Raw genomic sequence first — 18,857 nt, 5'->3', positions numbered from 1 at the left:
AGGCACGGGGAGAATAAGTCATTAACCCAAATCACAGAAGGACGCGCCTCCCAGGCACGAACCCTGGTTTCCTACCCCAAGGTCGGCAGTTAAGTAGCAATGCTGCGTAGCTTTATATGGCGCGAACACGACCAGAAGATTGGAGCGCTCGCGTAGCGCCTAGTTACATTACACATTCAGGTGCGGGGAGATCAAGTGAACTGCCCAGAAGGCTCCTTAAGTTTGCAGGCTGTCCCCCCGGCAATCTGTTAGGAGAGAGAGAAACGTCGTTAGCCCGGGTATTCTTATGCGTTAACCCACAACGATCATGCCAGCAAACACTCGTAGCTCACAGTAGCCTGTTCGGACCTTAACTTGGGGGGGTATGTGTAACCAACAGATGCAGCACATGCAGGAATCTCAACAAGGGAGGCCCTCAGGCTAGGAACCCCCCGCGCGGAAAATCCGCATCATACGCTATCTGGCAGTTAACCCCCTTCTGCAACATAGTCAATATTATACTGCTGTAAGCTGTCTGCGTTGTGTGCGCATCCCAATGAACGCCCGTGGCTCGCTGTTGCCTCTGGGGACCTTAGATCAGAATTAGAAAGCAACAAAGTATGCATCACGAAAGCAGCAGACCGCTGACCCACGTGCATCACGCGTCCTCCAAAACCTACCTGGCGCCTCAATCATCATGTGGGCGCCGTATATGAATGACACATCCCGGCACAGGGGGCCTATATAGCGTGCATTCGGGCACTGGGAGCGTGGCATGCCGCATATTATATAGCAACTATTCGACCAGAAGGTTTTGGAGCGCGTAGCGTGAGCACCGAAATTAAGATCAAATATCACGGCACTGGGTGCTCCGCGTGCTGTCTCTTTAAACATTGGCAAAGTTCGACCAGGAGGCATAGTAGCGCTTAGCGTGGGTGCCGAACTTCCATCACACAACACTGCGATTGGGGGGGGGGGGGGGGGGGGGGGGGGTCATGGTGCCACATCTGATGCTCGAACCTTTATAACCACATGAGACACGGGGGCTTGGGTATCGTGTTCACATGCTCTGATGTCGCAGTGGCGGGCGCGACCTCATGGGCCCGGCCAGTGGCGTCACTATGGGGGTGCTGGGGGTGCGGACCGCACCGGGTGACACCCTCACGGGGGGTGACACCAAAGGGCCGGTCCGGTCGATGTGGTGTGGGGCAGACTGCAGAGCAGTACTGCAGAACAAACCAGAAACGCAACGACGACGCAACCTAACTTCTATTCTATTGAGCAGGAGGAGGTGCCTCTGTGCGCAGCGCGCACTGTCTCCTCCTCCGCTGCGTCTGCGCGCCTCGGCAGTGACGTCGTCACTAGATGGGTGCAGTCGGCGATGTTGTTTTAATGTTTTGGAATACGGGAATCCGAATCCCGCATGCGCATTGGGCCCCAAGTGCGCGTGACTTGGCATCACGAGGGGCGCCGAGGACTCGGGAGGTGAGGAGGTCTCTCACGTCGCCACTATAATTTAAATTTTATTCTAAGGACAGGACAGAGCCGGAGCGGAACCTGGTTTAAGGCTAGGCCCCCCCACCCCTGTCTGCCACGTGCCACCAACACCAACTCAGCAGGTGAGTGTGTTTGTCGAGACATGGCAGCACTTCGAAGCTGCAAGCCTGTCAGAGTAATTGCTATTTAAATATGATATTATTATTGTTACTGCCCGCCCCGGCCCCGCATGTTTACACATATGACAGAGTGTAACTTAAAAGAGCAAAACATATGTATTACAGAGCGCACATTCATCACATATGGGTTCCTGGGCGCTCCCGCACATGGATCACGAAGATGGAGCTTAGAACTGGTTAACTCGGCCCTTTCTCTTCTTGTCTCTGCCCAAGTGTAACGTGTTTACATATTTTGATGTCCAGCATCCTCTGGGACCTGCAGTTTGACTCCGCGCGTTCCAATCTTAACATAGCCTTTTTCGTAGTCTTGGCCTTGGAAAATGGGCTTTGTTTGACCACCATACCCGCTCTCCTTACGATCGTATCGCCCCTGTCCCTGGGCACAGAGGGAATCCGCCCCCTTCTTGTATGGGTTACTTTGTGGGGCTGATGTACCCCGCACTTCTTACAGAATGCCTGCCCTGCGAGTTGTCGGGACGTTCGCCATCTTGCCAGCAGCAGCGGACCGAAGACGCCGCTCTGGACAGCTGACGGGTGTTTGTTACCCAACTCAGTTATCCTCGTAATATCGACCTCGGGAGGATGAATGGCTGAGTACACCTCGAACCCATGATCATGGAGTTAGACACAGATCCCTGGAGGGGATACATGCATTAGCCTCTGAGCATTAGGACCTGCAGAGTGGACCTAATTATCACAAACTGGAACCATAATTTTTTTCAAATCAGATGTTTGGACATGACTATATTTTTTTGGGTATTAGAAGTCGTGCACTTTGTAATCAAGCGCCCAGTTTATTTAATCTACGTCTCCAGGCTGAGAGGTAGGTAGGGTAATGATGCATTAATGTTTCACATACGTATTATAATGTTTAATGATTTTCCCCAAATATAACTTTACCCCACCCATACCATAGTTTTTCTTTTAAGGGGTTGCGCCCTTGTTACAGTTAAAAGATTAGTGTATAGCAATTAGATAAATTGAAGATTACAAAAAAGGCCATGTTAACCGTCCCTTATCCCAGGGAAACGAATGGTGGTGTACAGAGTGCATCGAGTGAGATGAGATCTAACGACACGTACGTGATCCGGTGAGATACCTGGGATTTGGGGAGTGTGCTCTCACAGGAATGTACGTCAGGTCACTGATGGGCATAATTGAAGGGAGATCTAGGATGTGCGAAGAATGTTGTAAGGGAGGTCACGGGGAGATGTGCAGGAGAGGTAAGGGTGCCTCCAATAAGATGCACGGGGTGCAGTCGGGATCTTACGGGCTATGCGGTGGATCTGACGAGGGAGAGATGACACGGTGTGTAATGGGTCTGGTGAGGGAGATCTGACAGGCTGTGTGATGGGTCTGGTGAAGGATATCGGACAGGCTGTGTGATGGGCCTTGAGAGGTAGATCTGACAGGCTGTGTGATGGGTCTGATGAGGGATATCTGACAGGCTGTGTGATGGGTCTGGTGAGGGACGTGTCATGAGATTTCATGGGCACTGAGGGTCAAATGAAACGTTCAGGGTGGGCAGGAGAGATCTGACGGTATAGTTTCTTGGCGCTTTAAATCATAGCAGTAGTGATTGCCCCGACCTACATTTACAAACGTTACTAAGGATTCTGTATGGTCCCGTTATTTGCCAACTGTGTCCACTGGCGGACTCGGAGCGGAGGAGGTCCATGCGGTAAGTCGTGAGGGGGTGACACCATGAGTTACCCGCACGGGTGACACCAACCCTAGTGACGCCACTGGGCCCGGCCTCTGTTCCCCACACCCGCGTACCGCCCGAAGCATGAACCGCTCCCCAAACCGGCCCAGGACCCACACGCGCGCATAGCGGCTCAACTGCACCGTGTGTATTGTCAGGTTAGGGTGGCGGGGACTCGCTCCGTCCGCCGAAAGCGCTGGACATGGGCGCCAAGTTTGTTTGTTCTCTTTCGTGGGCACGGGGGGGCTGTAGGGCTAGGCTGGAGACACCAGATGGCAGGGGGTAACCAGGGGCTCGATCGAAGTTGCCCAACTCAGCCGCACAAAGGGCTCGACAGCCCGTGCACCTGGAACCGGCCGGAGTCTCTCCCCCCCACCCCCGACTGTTTTATACGAATTACGCCCTTTGTAGTGGCACGGTGCCTTCCAGTTAACACTCGAACACGCAACCGTTCGCCACGAAGACCACGTGCTAGCGCGATACAAGGACCATAGCACGAGGCGGGAACACCACTATTTTCAAGCCGAGAATTGCGATGCCCGGATCGCGTGGTGTACAAGGCTGTATCTTGCGCGGCCAGGAGCGTAACAGGAAGCAGAGGGCGATCTACGGGGGCGGGAGGCATAAATAGGGCCTGGCCCCGCCCAGCCCAGTAGCCCGCCTCCCCCAGCAATGCCCATTGGGGCCTCCCCTCCCCAGGCGCGGCCTCTCGTGAGAGATGGAATGGGGGGGGGAGGCTCCGATGGGTGGCCACTAGAGAGCTGCCCTGCTGATGTCCCTCTGCGTGGGACGCGGGCAGCGGCAGTCTCTGCTTGACGCTGCTGCCGTTCCACCAGAGTATCACTCGACTAGCCAGTTAGGTGTGACTGTATCAGCATGCCGGTCACTCAATGTATCTTGGGGAGAGAACCCATCAGCAGCTCTCACTGCGGTCAGCCGGCGGCCATCTTGCTCCAATATGACACCCCAATCTAGAATTTGAGGACTTAAGAAGCTTTGTCGAATGCTCCTTCATTGCAAAGCTTTAGTACGAAGGATAAGTCCATCTTAATCATGGATGGCAGTGCTAGAGGAGGAGCGGTGTTGAAGCAGGGAGAAGGTAGTGATGAAAAGAGCCTCAAGTTTATTTTAAGAAGTTTGAACGGTCTGGAGCACTGTTACTCCGTTATAGAAAGGGAGACCCTTTGCATATATTGGGCTATCCAAAAGCTTAAGTCGTTTTTGTAGGCAACTAACTTTGAAGTAACGTCGGATCATAAGCCCGTTAGAGAGATTTTTCTAAAGAAAAGGCTGGATGCGGTGTCCAGCAGGATTTGTAAATGGGTGATTTCCTTACAGGAGTTTGATTTGCGGGTGGAGTACATTTCGGGGGTGGAAAATCAAGTGGCAGATTGTCTGTCAAGGCTGGGTGACTCTAATGTGAGTGAGCAGGAAGGTGGGGTGGATGATGATGCATGTGAGTTGGACGAGTTTAGAGTCTGCGAGGTCACAGAGGGCATAATAAGTTAAATATATTGGAAAGAGTATGTGCTAAAGGACAAAGAATTGGGACTATTAACCAAACTGATTGAAAGTGGGTCGCAGGAATGAGAAAGTACAAATCCAGAATGCCTGAAGGTTTGGTAAGAGAGGAGTGAACTCTAAACATCATGGATTGCTGTGGAGGGGCACGAAATCGATTCCTCCAGCGTGTGAGAGGGGCAAACTAGTGCACCTGGCCCATTATGATCATTTAGGCATTAGTTAAATGAAGGAAAGAATAAGAATTAATATTTGGTGGCCCGGGCTAGATACTCGCGTGAAAAGGGAGACCAGGGATTGCGAGATTGGAAAAATAGTGATAAAAATTGCAAAACATTTTTTAACTGTATTTTATTGAGTTCTTTTGCCAACAACAAGGAGACCAAATGGTGGTATGTCGATGCCCACCTGGGCCACGAAAAAATAGAAAGAGAAAAAAAGACTACAATTCCGGACCCAACCACTAGATGGCGGAATAATGTACAGCATAGTGAATCCAGAATGATTCACGCTGCAAAACTTACAGTGCATGTTGTTAACTCTGTTAAGGATCCAGAGTATGACATATAGTAAAGACATATACAATGCAGTGAGATAAAAGATTAACATGTGGAATTATTCATAGGTCTGAAGTCACTCCAAGACAATAATAAATAGAACCAAGGCACTGAGCTGTTCATCGCACAGTAACATTGGTGCCCACTTGGTCTTCAGGAAACAAAACAACAAATGGAGTATTTCAATAACTCTTCAATTCCCCATTTCTGACCCGGCCTCTGTGGGTTGATCCTGATCATCTTGGAACATACCTAGCAGTTGGGCCCATTGCATTATAGCCTCAGACGCCCCCTCATTATTGCGTGATAGTGGCATGTGTTGTTCTTCCACAGCCCCCACTCACTCCATTCGGTCTCTCATTCCAGAGTGACAGCAATGGGGCCTTCATCCCCATCCACCTGATGGCCACCCGCCTTTTTGCTAGTATTAAGGCCAGCTGGACAAATCTATGGGGGCTCTTGCGACCCCTAGGACACTACTTCTCCCAGGAGACAGGCAAGTGGTGTCAGTGGAACATCAATTCCCGTAGCCGCTCTTATGTGGGTTACCACAAGTGTCTAGTATGCCTGAACCAGAGCACACTCCCAAGCTAAATGTAGAAAAGTGTCTCCAACCACCCACAACGCGGACAAGCAGTGACGCTCGCGGGGTCTATTTTGTATGATGTAGAAAATAGAAATACAAGAGTTTAAACTGTTTGTTACAGGACACAGTACGAATAAGGTTCAATGCAGTTGCCCAGTCCATATCAGAGCTCTGCGCTCCTATGTCTCTCTCCCAAGCTCTCTGCGCAGGGTTCTGTCGAGGTTGCATATCAGTCATAAGAGCTTTATAAAAATGGGCAATCAGATGGCGCCCCTCTCCCCACCCAATGAGGCCATGAAGGACCTCCGATGGTCGAGGGGCTGCCAGGAAGTCCACCAAGAGGTCCACCAAGAGGTCTTTTGCAACACACTCCAGTTTGGCATAGTGAAAATGAAACAGGCCTACCCCTTCGGAGTCCCGTACATCTTGGAAGGATTTCAAGGTGTCCCCTGGGTAAAGGTCACCCACCTCAAGACATCCGCCCTCCCGCCATTGTTCCATAGACATGGTGGAGTCAATGCTTCTGAAGAGCACCAGATCCTATAGCTTTAATTCCCTTCTGAAGGGAGCCATGCAAATTACTTTCTGGACCACTTTTTCCCATATCCACGCCGTGTCGGTGACCAGGTATGGGATTCGGGAATGCCGATCCCACCCGTCTGCCCTCCCCACATCAGCAACTGGGACAGGGTGCGACCCGCCCCGCCTCCAAAACTCCGTCCTCCAGTTATCCCACTCAGTGAGCTAGCAGGGCGCGTGTAGTAGGTGGGCTGCAGAATAGTAAAATTGTGCATCCGGGACTGCCAAACCCCGTCCTCCATGTCCCATTTCAGTGTGGCAAGCGCCACCCTGCTGCACCCACCCGCCCACAGAAGTGTCACCAACAGGCTATCCAACCAACAAAAAAACCGATCCGTCAGTGGAAACAGAGTTTTGTACAAGATATAGGCATCATGGAAGGAAGACCATGTTTGCAATTGCTGCCCTGCCTATTACAGACAGAGGAAGCTGGTTCCAAAAGCCAATGGAATTCTCAAAGCCAGTCAGCACCCTGTCCACATTCTGACACTGGTTTTGGTCCTACGTGTATGTGACCCAGATCCCCAAATGCCAAAAACCTTCCAATTCCAACCGGAGTACCACAGCTGGTGTGGTTGTCTTCAAATCAACCCACTAACGATTTGCGGACATTAAGTTTGAACCGTGAGATTTTACCAAAATAACCCAGATGTCTCATCAATAGTGGGATTAACTCTCCAAGCGAATGTACATACACCAGATCATTCGCATACAGCGAGACTACATGGTGGCTGTTCCCTACCCGGATGCCCCAGGGTGCTAGCTCCGTGAGCATCAGTAACGCAAGGGGCTTGATCGCCAAGGCGAATAATAGGAGCGAGAGGGGACAGCCCTGCATAAAGCCCCTCCCTAACAACCAGGGCTTTGAGAGTTCTCCCTCGCCATTATGCGTATTGAGGGTTCGGTGAACAACAATCTAATCCAGGCACAGAAATTAGGACTAAATCCCATGCCCCTCAACACCGCCATTAAAAAAGGCCTATTCCACTGTATCAAATGCCTTTTCATGCTCCAGTGAAATCAGGGCCTTATGCCCTCCCCATCTATGGCATCATGGAGCACATGTGTCAATATACGAAGGTTGTGTGTGGTATGCGTGCCTGCATAAAACCACACTGGTCCTTGTGGACCAGGTCCCGGATAACCTCTGTAGCCTTGGGAGTCCCACTCTCGTCAGCAAGTCTTCCGTTCTACCGTCAATAACTGGTGGGCCAGCACTACAAACTAATTTAAAGTGGTCCAGTAGTGTCGCCAGGCTACCCTGGCGCCGGGAGCGTAAGTGACCCTACGCGCCCTGCATGGATACAATGGGTATCTCCGTTTCTCGCCTAAGAATCTATGCCAGGAGTTTACCTGATGTGTCACCCTCTCGGTGTAGCAACTGCCAGCAGGTTCTTAGACCTGTTTTGTCCACAGAGTCTCACAGGGAGCACTCCTTCATATGAGCCGCCAGCTCACCTGCGCACACCTCAGCTGTGAATACCTCCTGTTTTCTGAAGGTTTGCCAATCGATCCTCCTGGGCTTTTTAATCTGCTATAAGTCTTCTACACACTCCACAGATAGTGCTAATACATTACCCCGCATGACTGCCTTGAGAGCGTCCCAATCAATTGTCCAACGTCCTCCAGTTGTTACTAGTGTAAGTTTCTATGACAGTCGGCAAGTCCACGCTGCACGTGGGATTTGCCAACAAGTCAGAGGGCATACGCTATGTTCTGCACCCATCCAGCCTCCCACCCCAGTCCAGTCCTATCAGAGTCAGGGCATGATCGTACAGGAACCAGACCATATGTTTCACAGTGGAGTGATCCAACCAACCCATCAAGAAATGGTCCAACTGGCTATGAGTATTATGGGTTAGAGAGTGACATGTATACTCTCGGCCCTCCGGGTGCAAGAGGCGCCACCCATTTAAAAGCCCCAAATTCCACATCTCTCTTCCCAGAGCGCCTGTCATCAATGGCTTGGCACTCTCCCGGGAAGGGTAGAGATCCCGCCCCTCCCCCCCATTCCATGTGTCACGTGGCACATAGGGACATTGTCGTCTTCACTAACTTAGCATGAGCACGCTGCAGCTTGCCTGCTGCTTTGCACACATTACTACATGTCTTTATTTTTCGCAATCATTTCTATAGCTATTTTCACTTGAGAACTCATCGCTGTGTTCATTCTCTGCATGTTCCTGGGATTTTGAGTGAACATTATGTGCAAGGTCGAACAACAATGCCCCTTGTTATTTTGTTCTGGCCAGACATTAGCACCTAGACAAAACATACCAATGCAGTTGTTGTTTGGACAATGTACTCTGGTTTTATGGGGCTACACAAATAGATGGGACACAATTGGAGAGGGACATTTCCAGGGAGGAGAGCGAGACCGCACCTATGATGTAGATCTACCATCTACAGGCTAAGGTATGGGGTCTGCTGACAAAGCCCAGAGATCTTCTAATATATAATAATACTACTTTGTAGCAAGGCGAGGGAGGTTAGGCGCTATTGTCTTTCCATGACATCCCCCTTCATGATTAATGAACTAGCTGCTATGCTGACTGTATTTGTAGTATGCATCTTCTTGCTTGTTGTGGCACGTATACCGCACGTTAGTTAAAATAAATATTTTAAACTGTTTTGTGTGTCTGTCAGATCTTATTGTGGACAATTACAAGAGTGCGAGCAAAAGGGTGTGTCTTGTCACCGCGGTTCCTGAGAGATCTGGGAGTGCTGTGTTCTAGGGTGTCTAATCATTTGTTTCAACATGAGTGAGAAGGAGAGCAAGTGAGACACTATAGCTAGTCGGTCCTGGGCTTATGGGTACTAAGGTGGTAGGATGACTCATTACCTATACACCAAGGTCCTATAATCACCATTGAGTCGCCCCTCAAAGAATCTTCCTTATGCCAAGCGCCTGCCATGTCTTCATTCACCCCCCTTGTCGCGATCAGGAGAGCCAGGGGTGGGCAATCCAGGCCCAAACCCTTATACAGGATCCCTGCGGGCCACTGCTCAGCCCTGGTCTGTGTAGACCTCTAGAGTCTCTCACCTGCCAGTACTCATCACAGTAGCCCCCGGAGCCAGACTCTGCAGATGTCACTTTCTGCCCCAGACACCCCGCAGGCTCCTACGCGGGCGCCAGCAACTCTAGTTCAGTCTCCGGCCTCAGCCCCGGTAGGCCACCTCTCCTCCTCATGTCATTGAGGTCCCCACGCTGCCAGTCCAGTGCAGCCAAATCCAGAGGAGCAGACGCGAAGGTGGCCACTTCATGCAGGCAGGAGTATTAGCAGGACAGCGGGGCCTCAGAGGGAGTGCCGGTTGGCACCACGCTGTCTCCCTCCCACTGACCGGCTCAGCCACTGAAGGATGCAGGCCTCCTGCACCACCGGCAGCACAATAGGCCTCAAGCTCCAGAAATACCGTTCACACCAGGGGAAGGGGAAATCTGGACGATCTCAACCCAGCCGCCCTCAGAGCCTCCAACAAAAGTCCCCAAGCCCATCGGCAGCCGCCGCCCATTACCGGTTCCAAAGGCTCCACCACAGCTCACCGGGGAAAAAATTCAGGGCATGATAGTAGTGCCGAGGTGTACGCCTCATGTAGACGGCAATTCGATGTCCCTTAGGCTGGATTATGGAGGATATTGCAGGATTGGCCGAAAGCCTCTTAGAGGCGCAGTCTCTCTGGCATCTTGCGTGACCACACACCCCCCAACATAACCCATGATTGAGAGGAAACAACCTGAAGAACCATGGGAGCAAGTAGCTCTGGACATTTTGGGTCCAGTCACAAACAGGCAGGGTCAATATTATGTGCTGGTATTGATCGACTTGTTTAAGTGGCCAGTCATATGGATTACTCAAAGAGTTGAGACAAAGAATGCTCGATACCATCCAGAATCCAATGGGTTGTGGAAAGGTTTGATATAGTCCAGAAGGAAGCTATACACATTGCTAAAGTGGAGGGAAGACTGCAGGGAAGAAATTCCAAGCTTCAGATTGATCGCTTAACTCCACATTCCGTCACAGGAAAAGTGCTGTTTGAGCTCTTTAGAGGCAGGAAGCCCAACTCTCTAATGTGTCCATCCTGGATTAATCATGTAAATCAGTGCACTGTGAGTAATTCAGATGAATGGAAGGAGAAGCAGCAAGACAAGCTTGGGCTGGCCTTTAAGTGGTTGCAATCCTTCCTTTTGGGAAGAACACAAAGGATACAACTGGGGGATCAAACATCTGAGGTGGGGACCTTAGAATGTGGGGTGCCACAGGGCTCTGCCCTGTCCCCGCTGTTATTTAATCTCTACCTACAACCTTTGATTGCATCACTGGCCAGCAGGGGCTGTAGAGTCTTCAACTACGCGGACGATACTCAGCTGTTGCTGAGTATCGATAACTCAAGGACCGCACAACTCAACGCTCAGAACATATTGAGGTACACTGTACAATGGATGACTGGAAATCTATTAAAGATCAATCCAGATAAGACCGAGGTATTGGTGATTCCATCCACCGCCTCACCCTGGAGTGACCTCTATTGGCCAGCGGAGTTGGGCCCTGCTCCAAAACCAAGTAGGAACGTAAAGAGCTTGGGGATCAAACTGGATTGCGACTTGTCAATGGCCAGTCAAATTTAATCTGTGGTGGGTAGCTGTACAAATATCATCCGACAGTTACGAAAGTTAACCCCTGTCCTCTCCCAATCAATGATGCGCTCAATTGTAGCAGCAACCGTCATCTCAAGGATAGACTACGGAAACGCTCTCTACCTTGGCCTACCTAAAACTCTCACTAACAGATTGCAGGTCGTGATGAATGATGCTGCACGCCTAATTTTTAGACTCCCAAGGAGAACTAAGGCCTCTCCCCTGCTACACAGCTTGCATTGGCTCCCCATTAAAGAGAGTGGAATTCAAAAACGTATGCACAGTTCATAAGGCTATCTATGGTCAGGCACCAGCCTACATCACTGATCGTCTAGAGGTGTACAGCCCAGTGAGAACACTTAGATCCTCAGATTCTCAGCTTCTGGTCTGCCCCCGTTACAAACTTGTAACTAAGGGAGGAAGAGCCTTCTCAGTATTAGTCCCTCAGCTATGGAACACGCTGCCTGAGGTGATGCGCAGGGAGGGGAATCTCCTGCGATTTAGAAGGATGCTAAAAACATTGCTGTTTAAAAGAACCTTGGGTGTAAACTAGATCAAAAAAGTGCCTTTCATTCTGTGTTTGCCTAGTTTATTGTCAGTTACCATCGATTTCCGCGCGCCTAGAGACCTGTAGGTGATTGGGCGCGATATAAATCCAAAATAACAATAACAACAATAACAATATAAAGAATGATTTTAGACATGCTGTTAAACCAACCAAAGTTGCTGTGGGAGACTGGATTAGAATCAAATTCCAATGGGGTTGGTCAAGTCCTCGAAATTTTCAGAACCTTAGAAAGTTGTTAAACTGTTTAGGAATGCGGTGAAACTAGAGGATAATCGCATATGGAATGTGGGTAGAGTTGTTGTGTTAAAGCGTGAGGAGGGGAAGGTATGAAGTATGAACTGGAGGATGCTGAAATGCATAATGGGAATGACATTGTGAAGGATAGACATGCACAAAGGGAAATGAGTGACCGTTTTGTCAAGGACAGATGTGTACAAAAGGAGAAGAGTGACCTTGTACGAAACAGCAAGAGAATGCTAGTGCCACCTCATTTAAGCCAGTTTGCAGGCAGCTACAATTGGATGACTGACAGCTGTGTGCCACAGTTGTGGATGTGTTCACTGAGTGTGTGAAATAGTGGGGTACCCTAGTTAAGTTGCATCATCATGCTTTTTTTTCTTTCTATTTCCTTTTGGTCTTGTTCCACAGCATCAGCAAGAAATGCTTTTAACTGATGCTGTACTGCATCGCCAAAAACCATTGGTAAAGCCAATAGGTCCCAAAGGCAAGACGTATTGGATTTGCCAATGCTTCTTCTAATGCTGGCTCTTCCAGTCTCACATTCTTCCTTTCCTTATTTCTGACCGCATCCTGTCCCAGTACAGTCAATGTGAATTTCTTCCTTCTCCTACTCCACCCATTAATGCATCAGCCTCGCTCTCCCTTTTGCTTCCTTCCAATACTAAACAGTCTCTTCTTGCCCTACCTCATATCTAGGTCATCAGCCCTTGAGGATCCCCAGATCTCTCTTTGAATACGTTTCGGTTCATCTATCTGCCATCTTTCTGTTTTGCCTCACTCCTGCCACTGGTGCTCACTTAGCCTCATCACTCATCTTCACCAACCCCAGCCTACATTCACTCTTCAATTACTTATTTCCCATTTACTTCCCCATACTTTTGAAATAACGGCAGACTGCAATACCCTACTTACCCGAAATACTGTTGCTGACTGGAGACTGCTGCACCGCATTCAGCTCCAAGAGCAAGCGATCCAGTTCTGACAAATTACTGCCCAGTGATGAACTCAACATTGTCGGAGATGGCTCAGCCGATCTCTGTTTGTTGGGGAAACTGGAATTAAAAGAAAAAAACCGGTCACGTAGGGAAATGTGAGGATTTTAAACCCACAAAACTTCATAGGGCACTCAGAGAAACATTTGACAAACTCTTGAAAATAGACTCACCTGTAGACGTGCTCCTCGTCACATCCACGAGGGGGAGGAGAGCTGATGCTCTCTTTGGGAGCCACAGAGATGATTTTGGCACTGGAGCTGTAGTGGTTGGGCTGTCAAAAGGAATAACAGGCAATTAATAAATTGGAGCACAAGAGGGAAGACGGTAAACAGAAAACAAGCAATGGCTTAGCCAATAGGTCTTGCCTTTGGGACCTTATAAGTGTTTAGCCATGCAACAGTTGATGTTTTTGCACCAAGGATATTGTGCTGCATAACTAAATACTTATAAGGTCCGAAAAGCGAGACCTATTGGCTATGCCAATGCTTGTTTCATGATTACTGCCAACATCTTATGTTCCTTTCTACACATATAATTCATTATTCTGCATGTGTGGTATAATTCCATTTATTTATTCTTTTTACAAACGTTGTCCTTGCAATAAATGTGTTTTAATTATCCGCCACAACCAATCATACCTAGTTGGACACTGTAGCTTATCTTCGCATCAATGCTCGGCGCTGTCACGGCACACATTCATTACACATGTTTTAATAACGGGCACAATTTATAGCAAGGTGTTTGTGGGAGTTGATGGTTGGTGGGTTGGAGTGGGGATAATATCATGGATAATTCAGGGTGGCAGCTGATTTTGAAGCACGGATGAAGCTGGTGCAGAATAACATTCGCATCTTGGATGGTGTAGAGCTGGATGTTTGCAGGATGGTGGTTGGGTTGGTGAATGTGGCGCTGGTGGGAGGGTGTTGGGTTGGGACCTGGACTGCGGCAAGATATTAGAGTTGGTGGCTGGGTGAGGATGATATAGGGGTAGGGTGAGGAGTCTGAAGATCGTGGCAAGTAGGAGGGGTCGTTTGAATGGTTGTGGGGTGGGAAAAGTGTGTTGACGGAGGGTGTGGAGAAACGTGGGTGGGCTATAGTGGTTTTTTTCCCCTGTCTTGGAGCTCAACTTCCCTCATTGTGTGCCAGTGTCAAGGAGCTCGGTGCTTTCATGTGGCCACAAATATATTGCTGGTTTATGGCCAGTTGTATCCCGGAGGCAATGGTGGGGCACCGGGGGGCAACGCTGGGTCATTGTCACGCCATCTGGCTCCGTTCCTGTATTTTGGCTGTTGCTCCACAGATGCGAGATCTCCCTGAACGCCCAAAGTCCGCAACGTTACAATCGTAACATCTGGAGCAGAAGTGTAAGTGTGGGGGGGGGGGGGGGGGGGGACTTAAAGGAACTGTTGCAGTCAATTTCACCAAAACAAGGAAGGAAGCCGCATTAAGTGCAGTGGTTGGGGGCAGAGTCTGTGGCTCGTGACGCTAGGCGCCAACAATTGGGGGGGGACAAAGGACAACTGAGTGGGGTCAAGAGGGGGCGTGGCTTGACACCGATGTAGTAGGAAGGGGACCTCGGAGCTCCTCCATGGCCTCCCTCCGTTCACACTGATCCTGATGCACTGGGGGGGCCCTTAACCCCCTTGATGCCATAAGCGGCGCGACGAGTGAAGATACGGCCGATTTCGCGGCCAGAGAACGGGGCCGGCCGTGGCGATCAAGATGGCGGCCGCGACTTGTTTGTGACGCCGCTGTGAGGGCCTGTGACGGCCAAGGCGAGCCTGCGGCGCAGAGGGGGCTGTTTTGTCCCCCCCCCCCCCCCCCCGCTGTCGTGGTGGTCGGTGGCGGCCCTGAAGTGGAGCCTGCATTGTGTTGTTGCGGCCTTGCTGGACCTTGGCGACAGGTACCTGGCTTTGCCTGTGGCTGGATCGGTTACTTGCCCCAGTTGCAGGTTGCCCTGCCCTGAAGGTACTGTGCCATATAGACATGAGAGAGCGAGAGGGCTGAATGGAGGTGCTGCCTGCACGGCGCGGTGTGGAGGGGTGCGGGCCTGCTCCTGGATTGACTGGCCTATCTACTGGTACCTTGGAACGCGTGGAGATTCCGCAAGGTGACGGCCGCATAGTGGGCAGGGTTGACGGCCGCATAGTGGGCAGGGTTGACGGCCGCATAGCGGGCAGACCCTGGAACGCGCCTGTGTCGGTTGGGGCTGCGTGTGACGGTGGGGCTTCTGGGCACCATTGCTGCATTGAGAGTGGCCTGAGGCGTTGTTGGTGAGTCGGGAGGTTCTCCGGAGGGGTGTTTGCCCCCTGTATTGCTCTGCCTAGACGGTGCTGCCATTCTCCAGCCCTATTACTTGAAACCAGGGCGGAGCATGGGCTGGGAACTAGAAACCGCTGACCTGCTTGTATTCACACCTGGATGCTGCGGCCCCGACTGTTGACCCTTGGCCGGGGGTTACTCTGCTGGTCCTACCGGGCTGGACACGTCGGACCTGACCCTGCGGCGCTGCTGCTGAAGGTACTATCCTGCGCCTGGGGAGTTATTGTGTGACACTAAGGAGCCGGATGAGATGGGTCGAGTGGTGAAGAAAAAGGGGTTCGCGGCCCTACAGGAGGAGGACAGGGGACGTCAATCTGGGGATGAGGATGTGGGGGCACGGGGCTCCAACACAGAAGCTCCAGGGGGCCCCACCCTGGCCGACATAATGCAGGCCATCACTGCGTCGCGGGACACCCTCGAAACTAAAATAGACACCATTGGGGTGGACATTGCCCTACTTGAGGACGATCACAAGAAACTCAAGGAGAGGGTCAAGGCGACCGAGAAGACATTGGAGGAGGTGCCGGATACAATGACCAGCCTACAGCACTCCTTGAGGCAGATGGAGGACAGGGTCCGAATTTTGGAACTGATGGCGGAGGACAGCGAAGTGCGCTCTCGCAGAAATAACCTCTGCATAGTGGGGGTTCCAGAACTTGTGGAGGGGGACGATGCTGTCCGGTACTTGGAGGGATGGCTCAGGTCAGAGGTTGCCCCGGAGGGACTGTCTCTATTCTTTGCCCTTAAGAGAGCCCACAGGGTCCCAGCTAGACCTCCTAAGCCAGGAGCAGCCCAAAGGCCACTGGTGGCACAGCTTCTACATTATCGCGACAGGGACCATCTTCTCCAACAAGCCCGGGAGAAGCAGCACCTGCAAATTGAAAACTCCAGGGTGATGCTCTTTCCAGATTATACTAGGGAAGTTCAGAGGCAGCGCGCCTCCTTCGTGGCTCTCAAGCGGAAGCTGCATCAACTACATATTCTGTATGCCATGCTCTTCCCGGCACGCTTGCGGGTGGTGGACACAGCCGGCATGCTTTTTTTTACCACTCCGCAGGCCGTGTGGCAGTGGCTAGAGACACGACAGCCGAGCTCAAGGAGGAGTTCGGCAGCGAGCAATGCGGAGAGACGGTCTCCTGGAGCTGCGAGCCCAGTGAGGGCCCTCACGTTGCCGGAGAGTGGCCTTGAGAGGGACAGAGCGGTACAGGCGGTGGCGGCGATCAGCCAGAGTGGAACTAGCCTGACTTCTGTTTCTCCTGCCCGAGTGTTGGGGGGTCCTGGGTCTTCTCCAGCTGGCGACTCTGAGACTGAGCTTCCAGAGGTTACTCCGCAGACGGTGGACCTGTTTGGCTGAGCTAGACATTGGTGGAGTGGGGAGATCCACTCGCAGCGTTGCTCAGGACTGATTTCTGAAGGGTTTCTTCCTAGCGGGGTGCGGGGTGATGGTGTCACTTGCTCACCATAGATGGGGGCCCCCATGCAGATGCTATTGTTTATAATGGCGATGAGCAGGGGGGGGGCTTTGGGTTCCATAGGGTCGGCGTACGTCTCACTACCCTTGTTTGAGCGAGGTTGCTGTTTTGTTTATCAGTTTGGATGGGGGCTAGTTCAAGGGTACCTATCCTGGGGAGTGGGAGTTGGGGTACGCGGGGGTGGGGGGGGAGTGGGTGGGACCAAGCATGCCGAGCGGGTTGAGGTGGCGAACAGTATTCGTCTGACCACACCATGGGTACCACCGTAGGCATTAAGTGCCTGTCATGGAACATTAGGGGGATGCACACTATCACTCGTCACAAGATCCATGCATACCTTAGGCAAAGAGGGGTGCAGACAGCACTATTACAGGAAACACACTTAAATAAGCAGGAGGGTCTGGCCTTACAGCGAAGATGGCGAGGGCAGGTGTACTGTACCACATATTCGGCCTTTGCACGGGGCGCGTTAGTCTGGATTAGGGTAGGGGTGCCGTTCCAGTGTACGGGATAGGTCATTGACTCCGATGGTAGATATGTTGTAGTGACGGGGCACTTGGATGGGAGGCATCGTCTTGGGCAGTATATATGCTCCTAATACGGACCAGGCTTCCTTTTTTGCACTTCTTTCAGGGACATTGGCACCCTTGTTGACTGGCTCAGTGCTTTTGGGGGGTGACTTCAACTGTATTACTGACGTTGCTTTGGACCAATCCCACCCTCACCTTGTGGACTCCCAGGTTCACAGACTGGCTGCAAGGCGGCTGGACTGGCAACAGCAATGGGGGCTGACTGATACCTGGAGGGCCCATCACCCATCTGACTGGGACTATTCCTACTTCTCCTCCCTACATGACCTGCATGTTCGGTTGGACTTGATCCTCAGTTCCCCGGACGTTCCGGCAGGGGGGTGGGGGGGGGGGGGGGGAGTGGGGGGGGGCGGGGGGGGATCGGAGGTGCACAGTGAATACTTGGCCAGAACATCGTCTGATCATAACCCTTTGCTGTCAATACTGCACTGGGTGCGGGACCGCCCTGCCATCCCCACTTGGCGACTTAGGCCTGATGCATTGGAGGATCCGGTGTTCCGTGCTACTATTGGGTCGGTCATTGAAGAATACTTTAGTGTTAACGCCAATATGGCGTCTTCTCTGATGGTTGAATGGGACGCCTTTAAGTAAGTAGTTAGGGGGCGAAGCCCGAGTGAGGTGGTGGGAGTGCGCAAAGTGTTGCTTCAAGATGTCCTTAAGGCAGAGCAGAAGAAGCATGACTCCGAGAGGGAGCGTCCAGAGCGCCCGGATCGGCAGAAGGGGCTACTCGAAGCTCGGGAGGAACTGGCGGTCCAGCTCGAGAGGCTGCGTTGCTTCAAATATAAAGCCTACACAGATAAGGCGCAAGTGGAGCGCGATACGGCTGGTGCACTCTTGGCCTGGCTGGCCAATCCGGCGCGTAGAGGCACGGCGATCTTGGAATTGAGAGGTCAGAACGATGAGGTGATTTATACTCAAAAGGGCATTAATTATCATTTCTTACGGTACTATACTGAGTTATATCGAAGCAAACTGAGTCCTGGGGTTCCAGGGGATGTAGAGTTTCTGTCAAGTGCGGGACTACCTCAACTCAAGCCCGGGGATGCTGAAGTTCTTGGGCGGAACATTGAGGCGGGTGAGGTGCGCAGCGCCATAAAACATATGGCCAGAAACAAAACGCCGGGTACGGATGGGCTTCCAGTGGAGTTTTACGCTGCCTACGCTGATCTACTAGTGCCCTGCTTGGTGGCCCTTTACAACAGAGCGAGGCATGAGGGCGTCCTCCCTGCCACTAAATGAGAGGCTCTCATAGTTCCCCTCCTTAAGCCGGGTAAACCATTGTGGGATCGATCCCCGTATAGGCCCCTCGAGATGCTTAATTTAGATTATAATATCTTGAGCCGCATACTGGCCGGTCGTTTGCTCCCCCATATGACGACACTGGTCCATAAGGATCAAGCTGGGTTCATACCATCCCGCAACACCGCGATA

At 51.5% G+C, this 18,857-nt stretch overlaps 1 protein-coding gene and 1 pseudogene across 2 annotated transcripts in view; both read right to left on the bottom strand.

The window, feature by feature from the left end:
* Window positions 1-18,857, bottom strand: part of PXN (paxillin) — a 339,773-nt gene that overhangs the window by 126,479 nt on the left and 194,437 nt on the right. For both annotated transcript variants that reach the window (XM_085634086.1, XM_085634087.1), the window contains exons 3-4: window positions 13,213-13,313; window positions 12,960-13,099 (exon numbers count right to left, since the gene is read on the bottom strand). In XM_085634086.1, the coding sequence (XP_085490212.1) occupies window positions 12,960-13,099; window positions 13,213-13,313 (241 nt within the window). The remainder of the gene's footprint in view (window positions 1-12,959; window positions 13,100-13,212; window positions 13,314-18,857) is intronic.
* LOC146783528 (large ribosomal subunit protein eL42-like) lies at window positions 1,823-2,142 on the bottom strand (annotated as a pseudogene).

Source organism: Triturus cristatus, chromosome 11 (genome assembly GCF_964204655.1).
Source record: "Triturus cristatus chromosome 11, aTriCri1.1, whole genome shotgun sequence".
In the NCBI taxonomy this organism is placed as follows: domain Eukaryota; kingdom Metazoa; phylum Chordata; class Amphibia; order Caudata; family Salamandridae; genus Triturus; species Triturus cristatus.
Note: the sequence above shows the minus strand (reverse complement) of the source record. Positions and strands in the feature narration are given on the sequence as shown.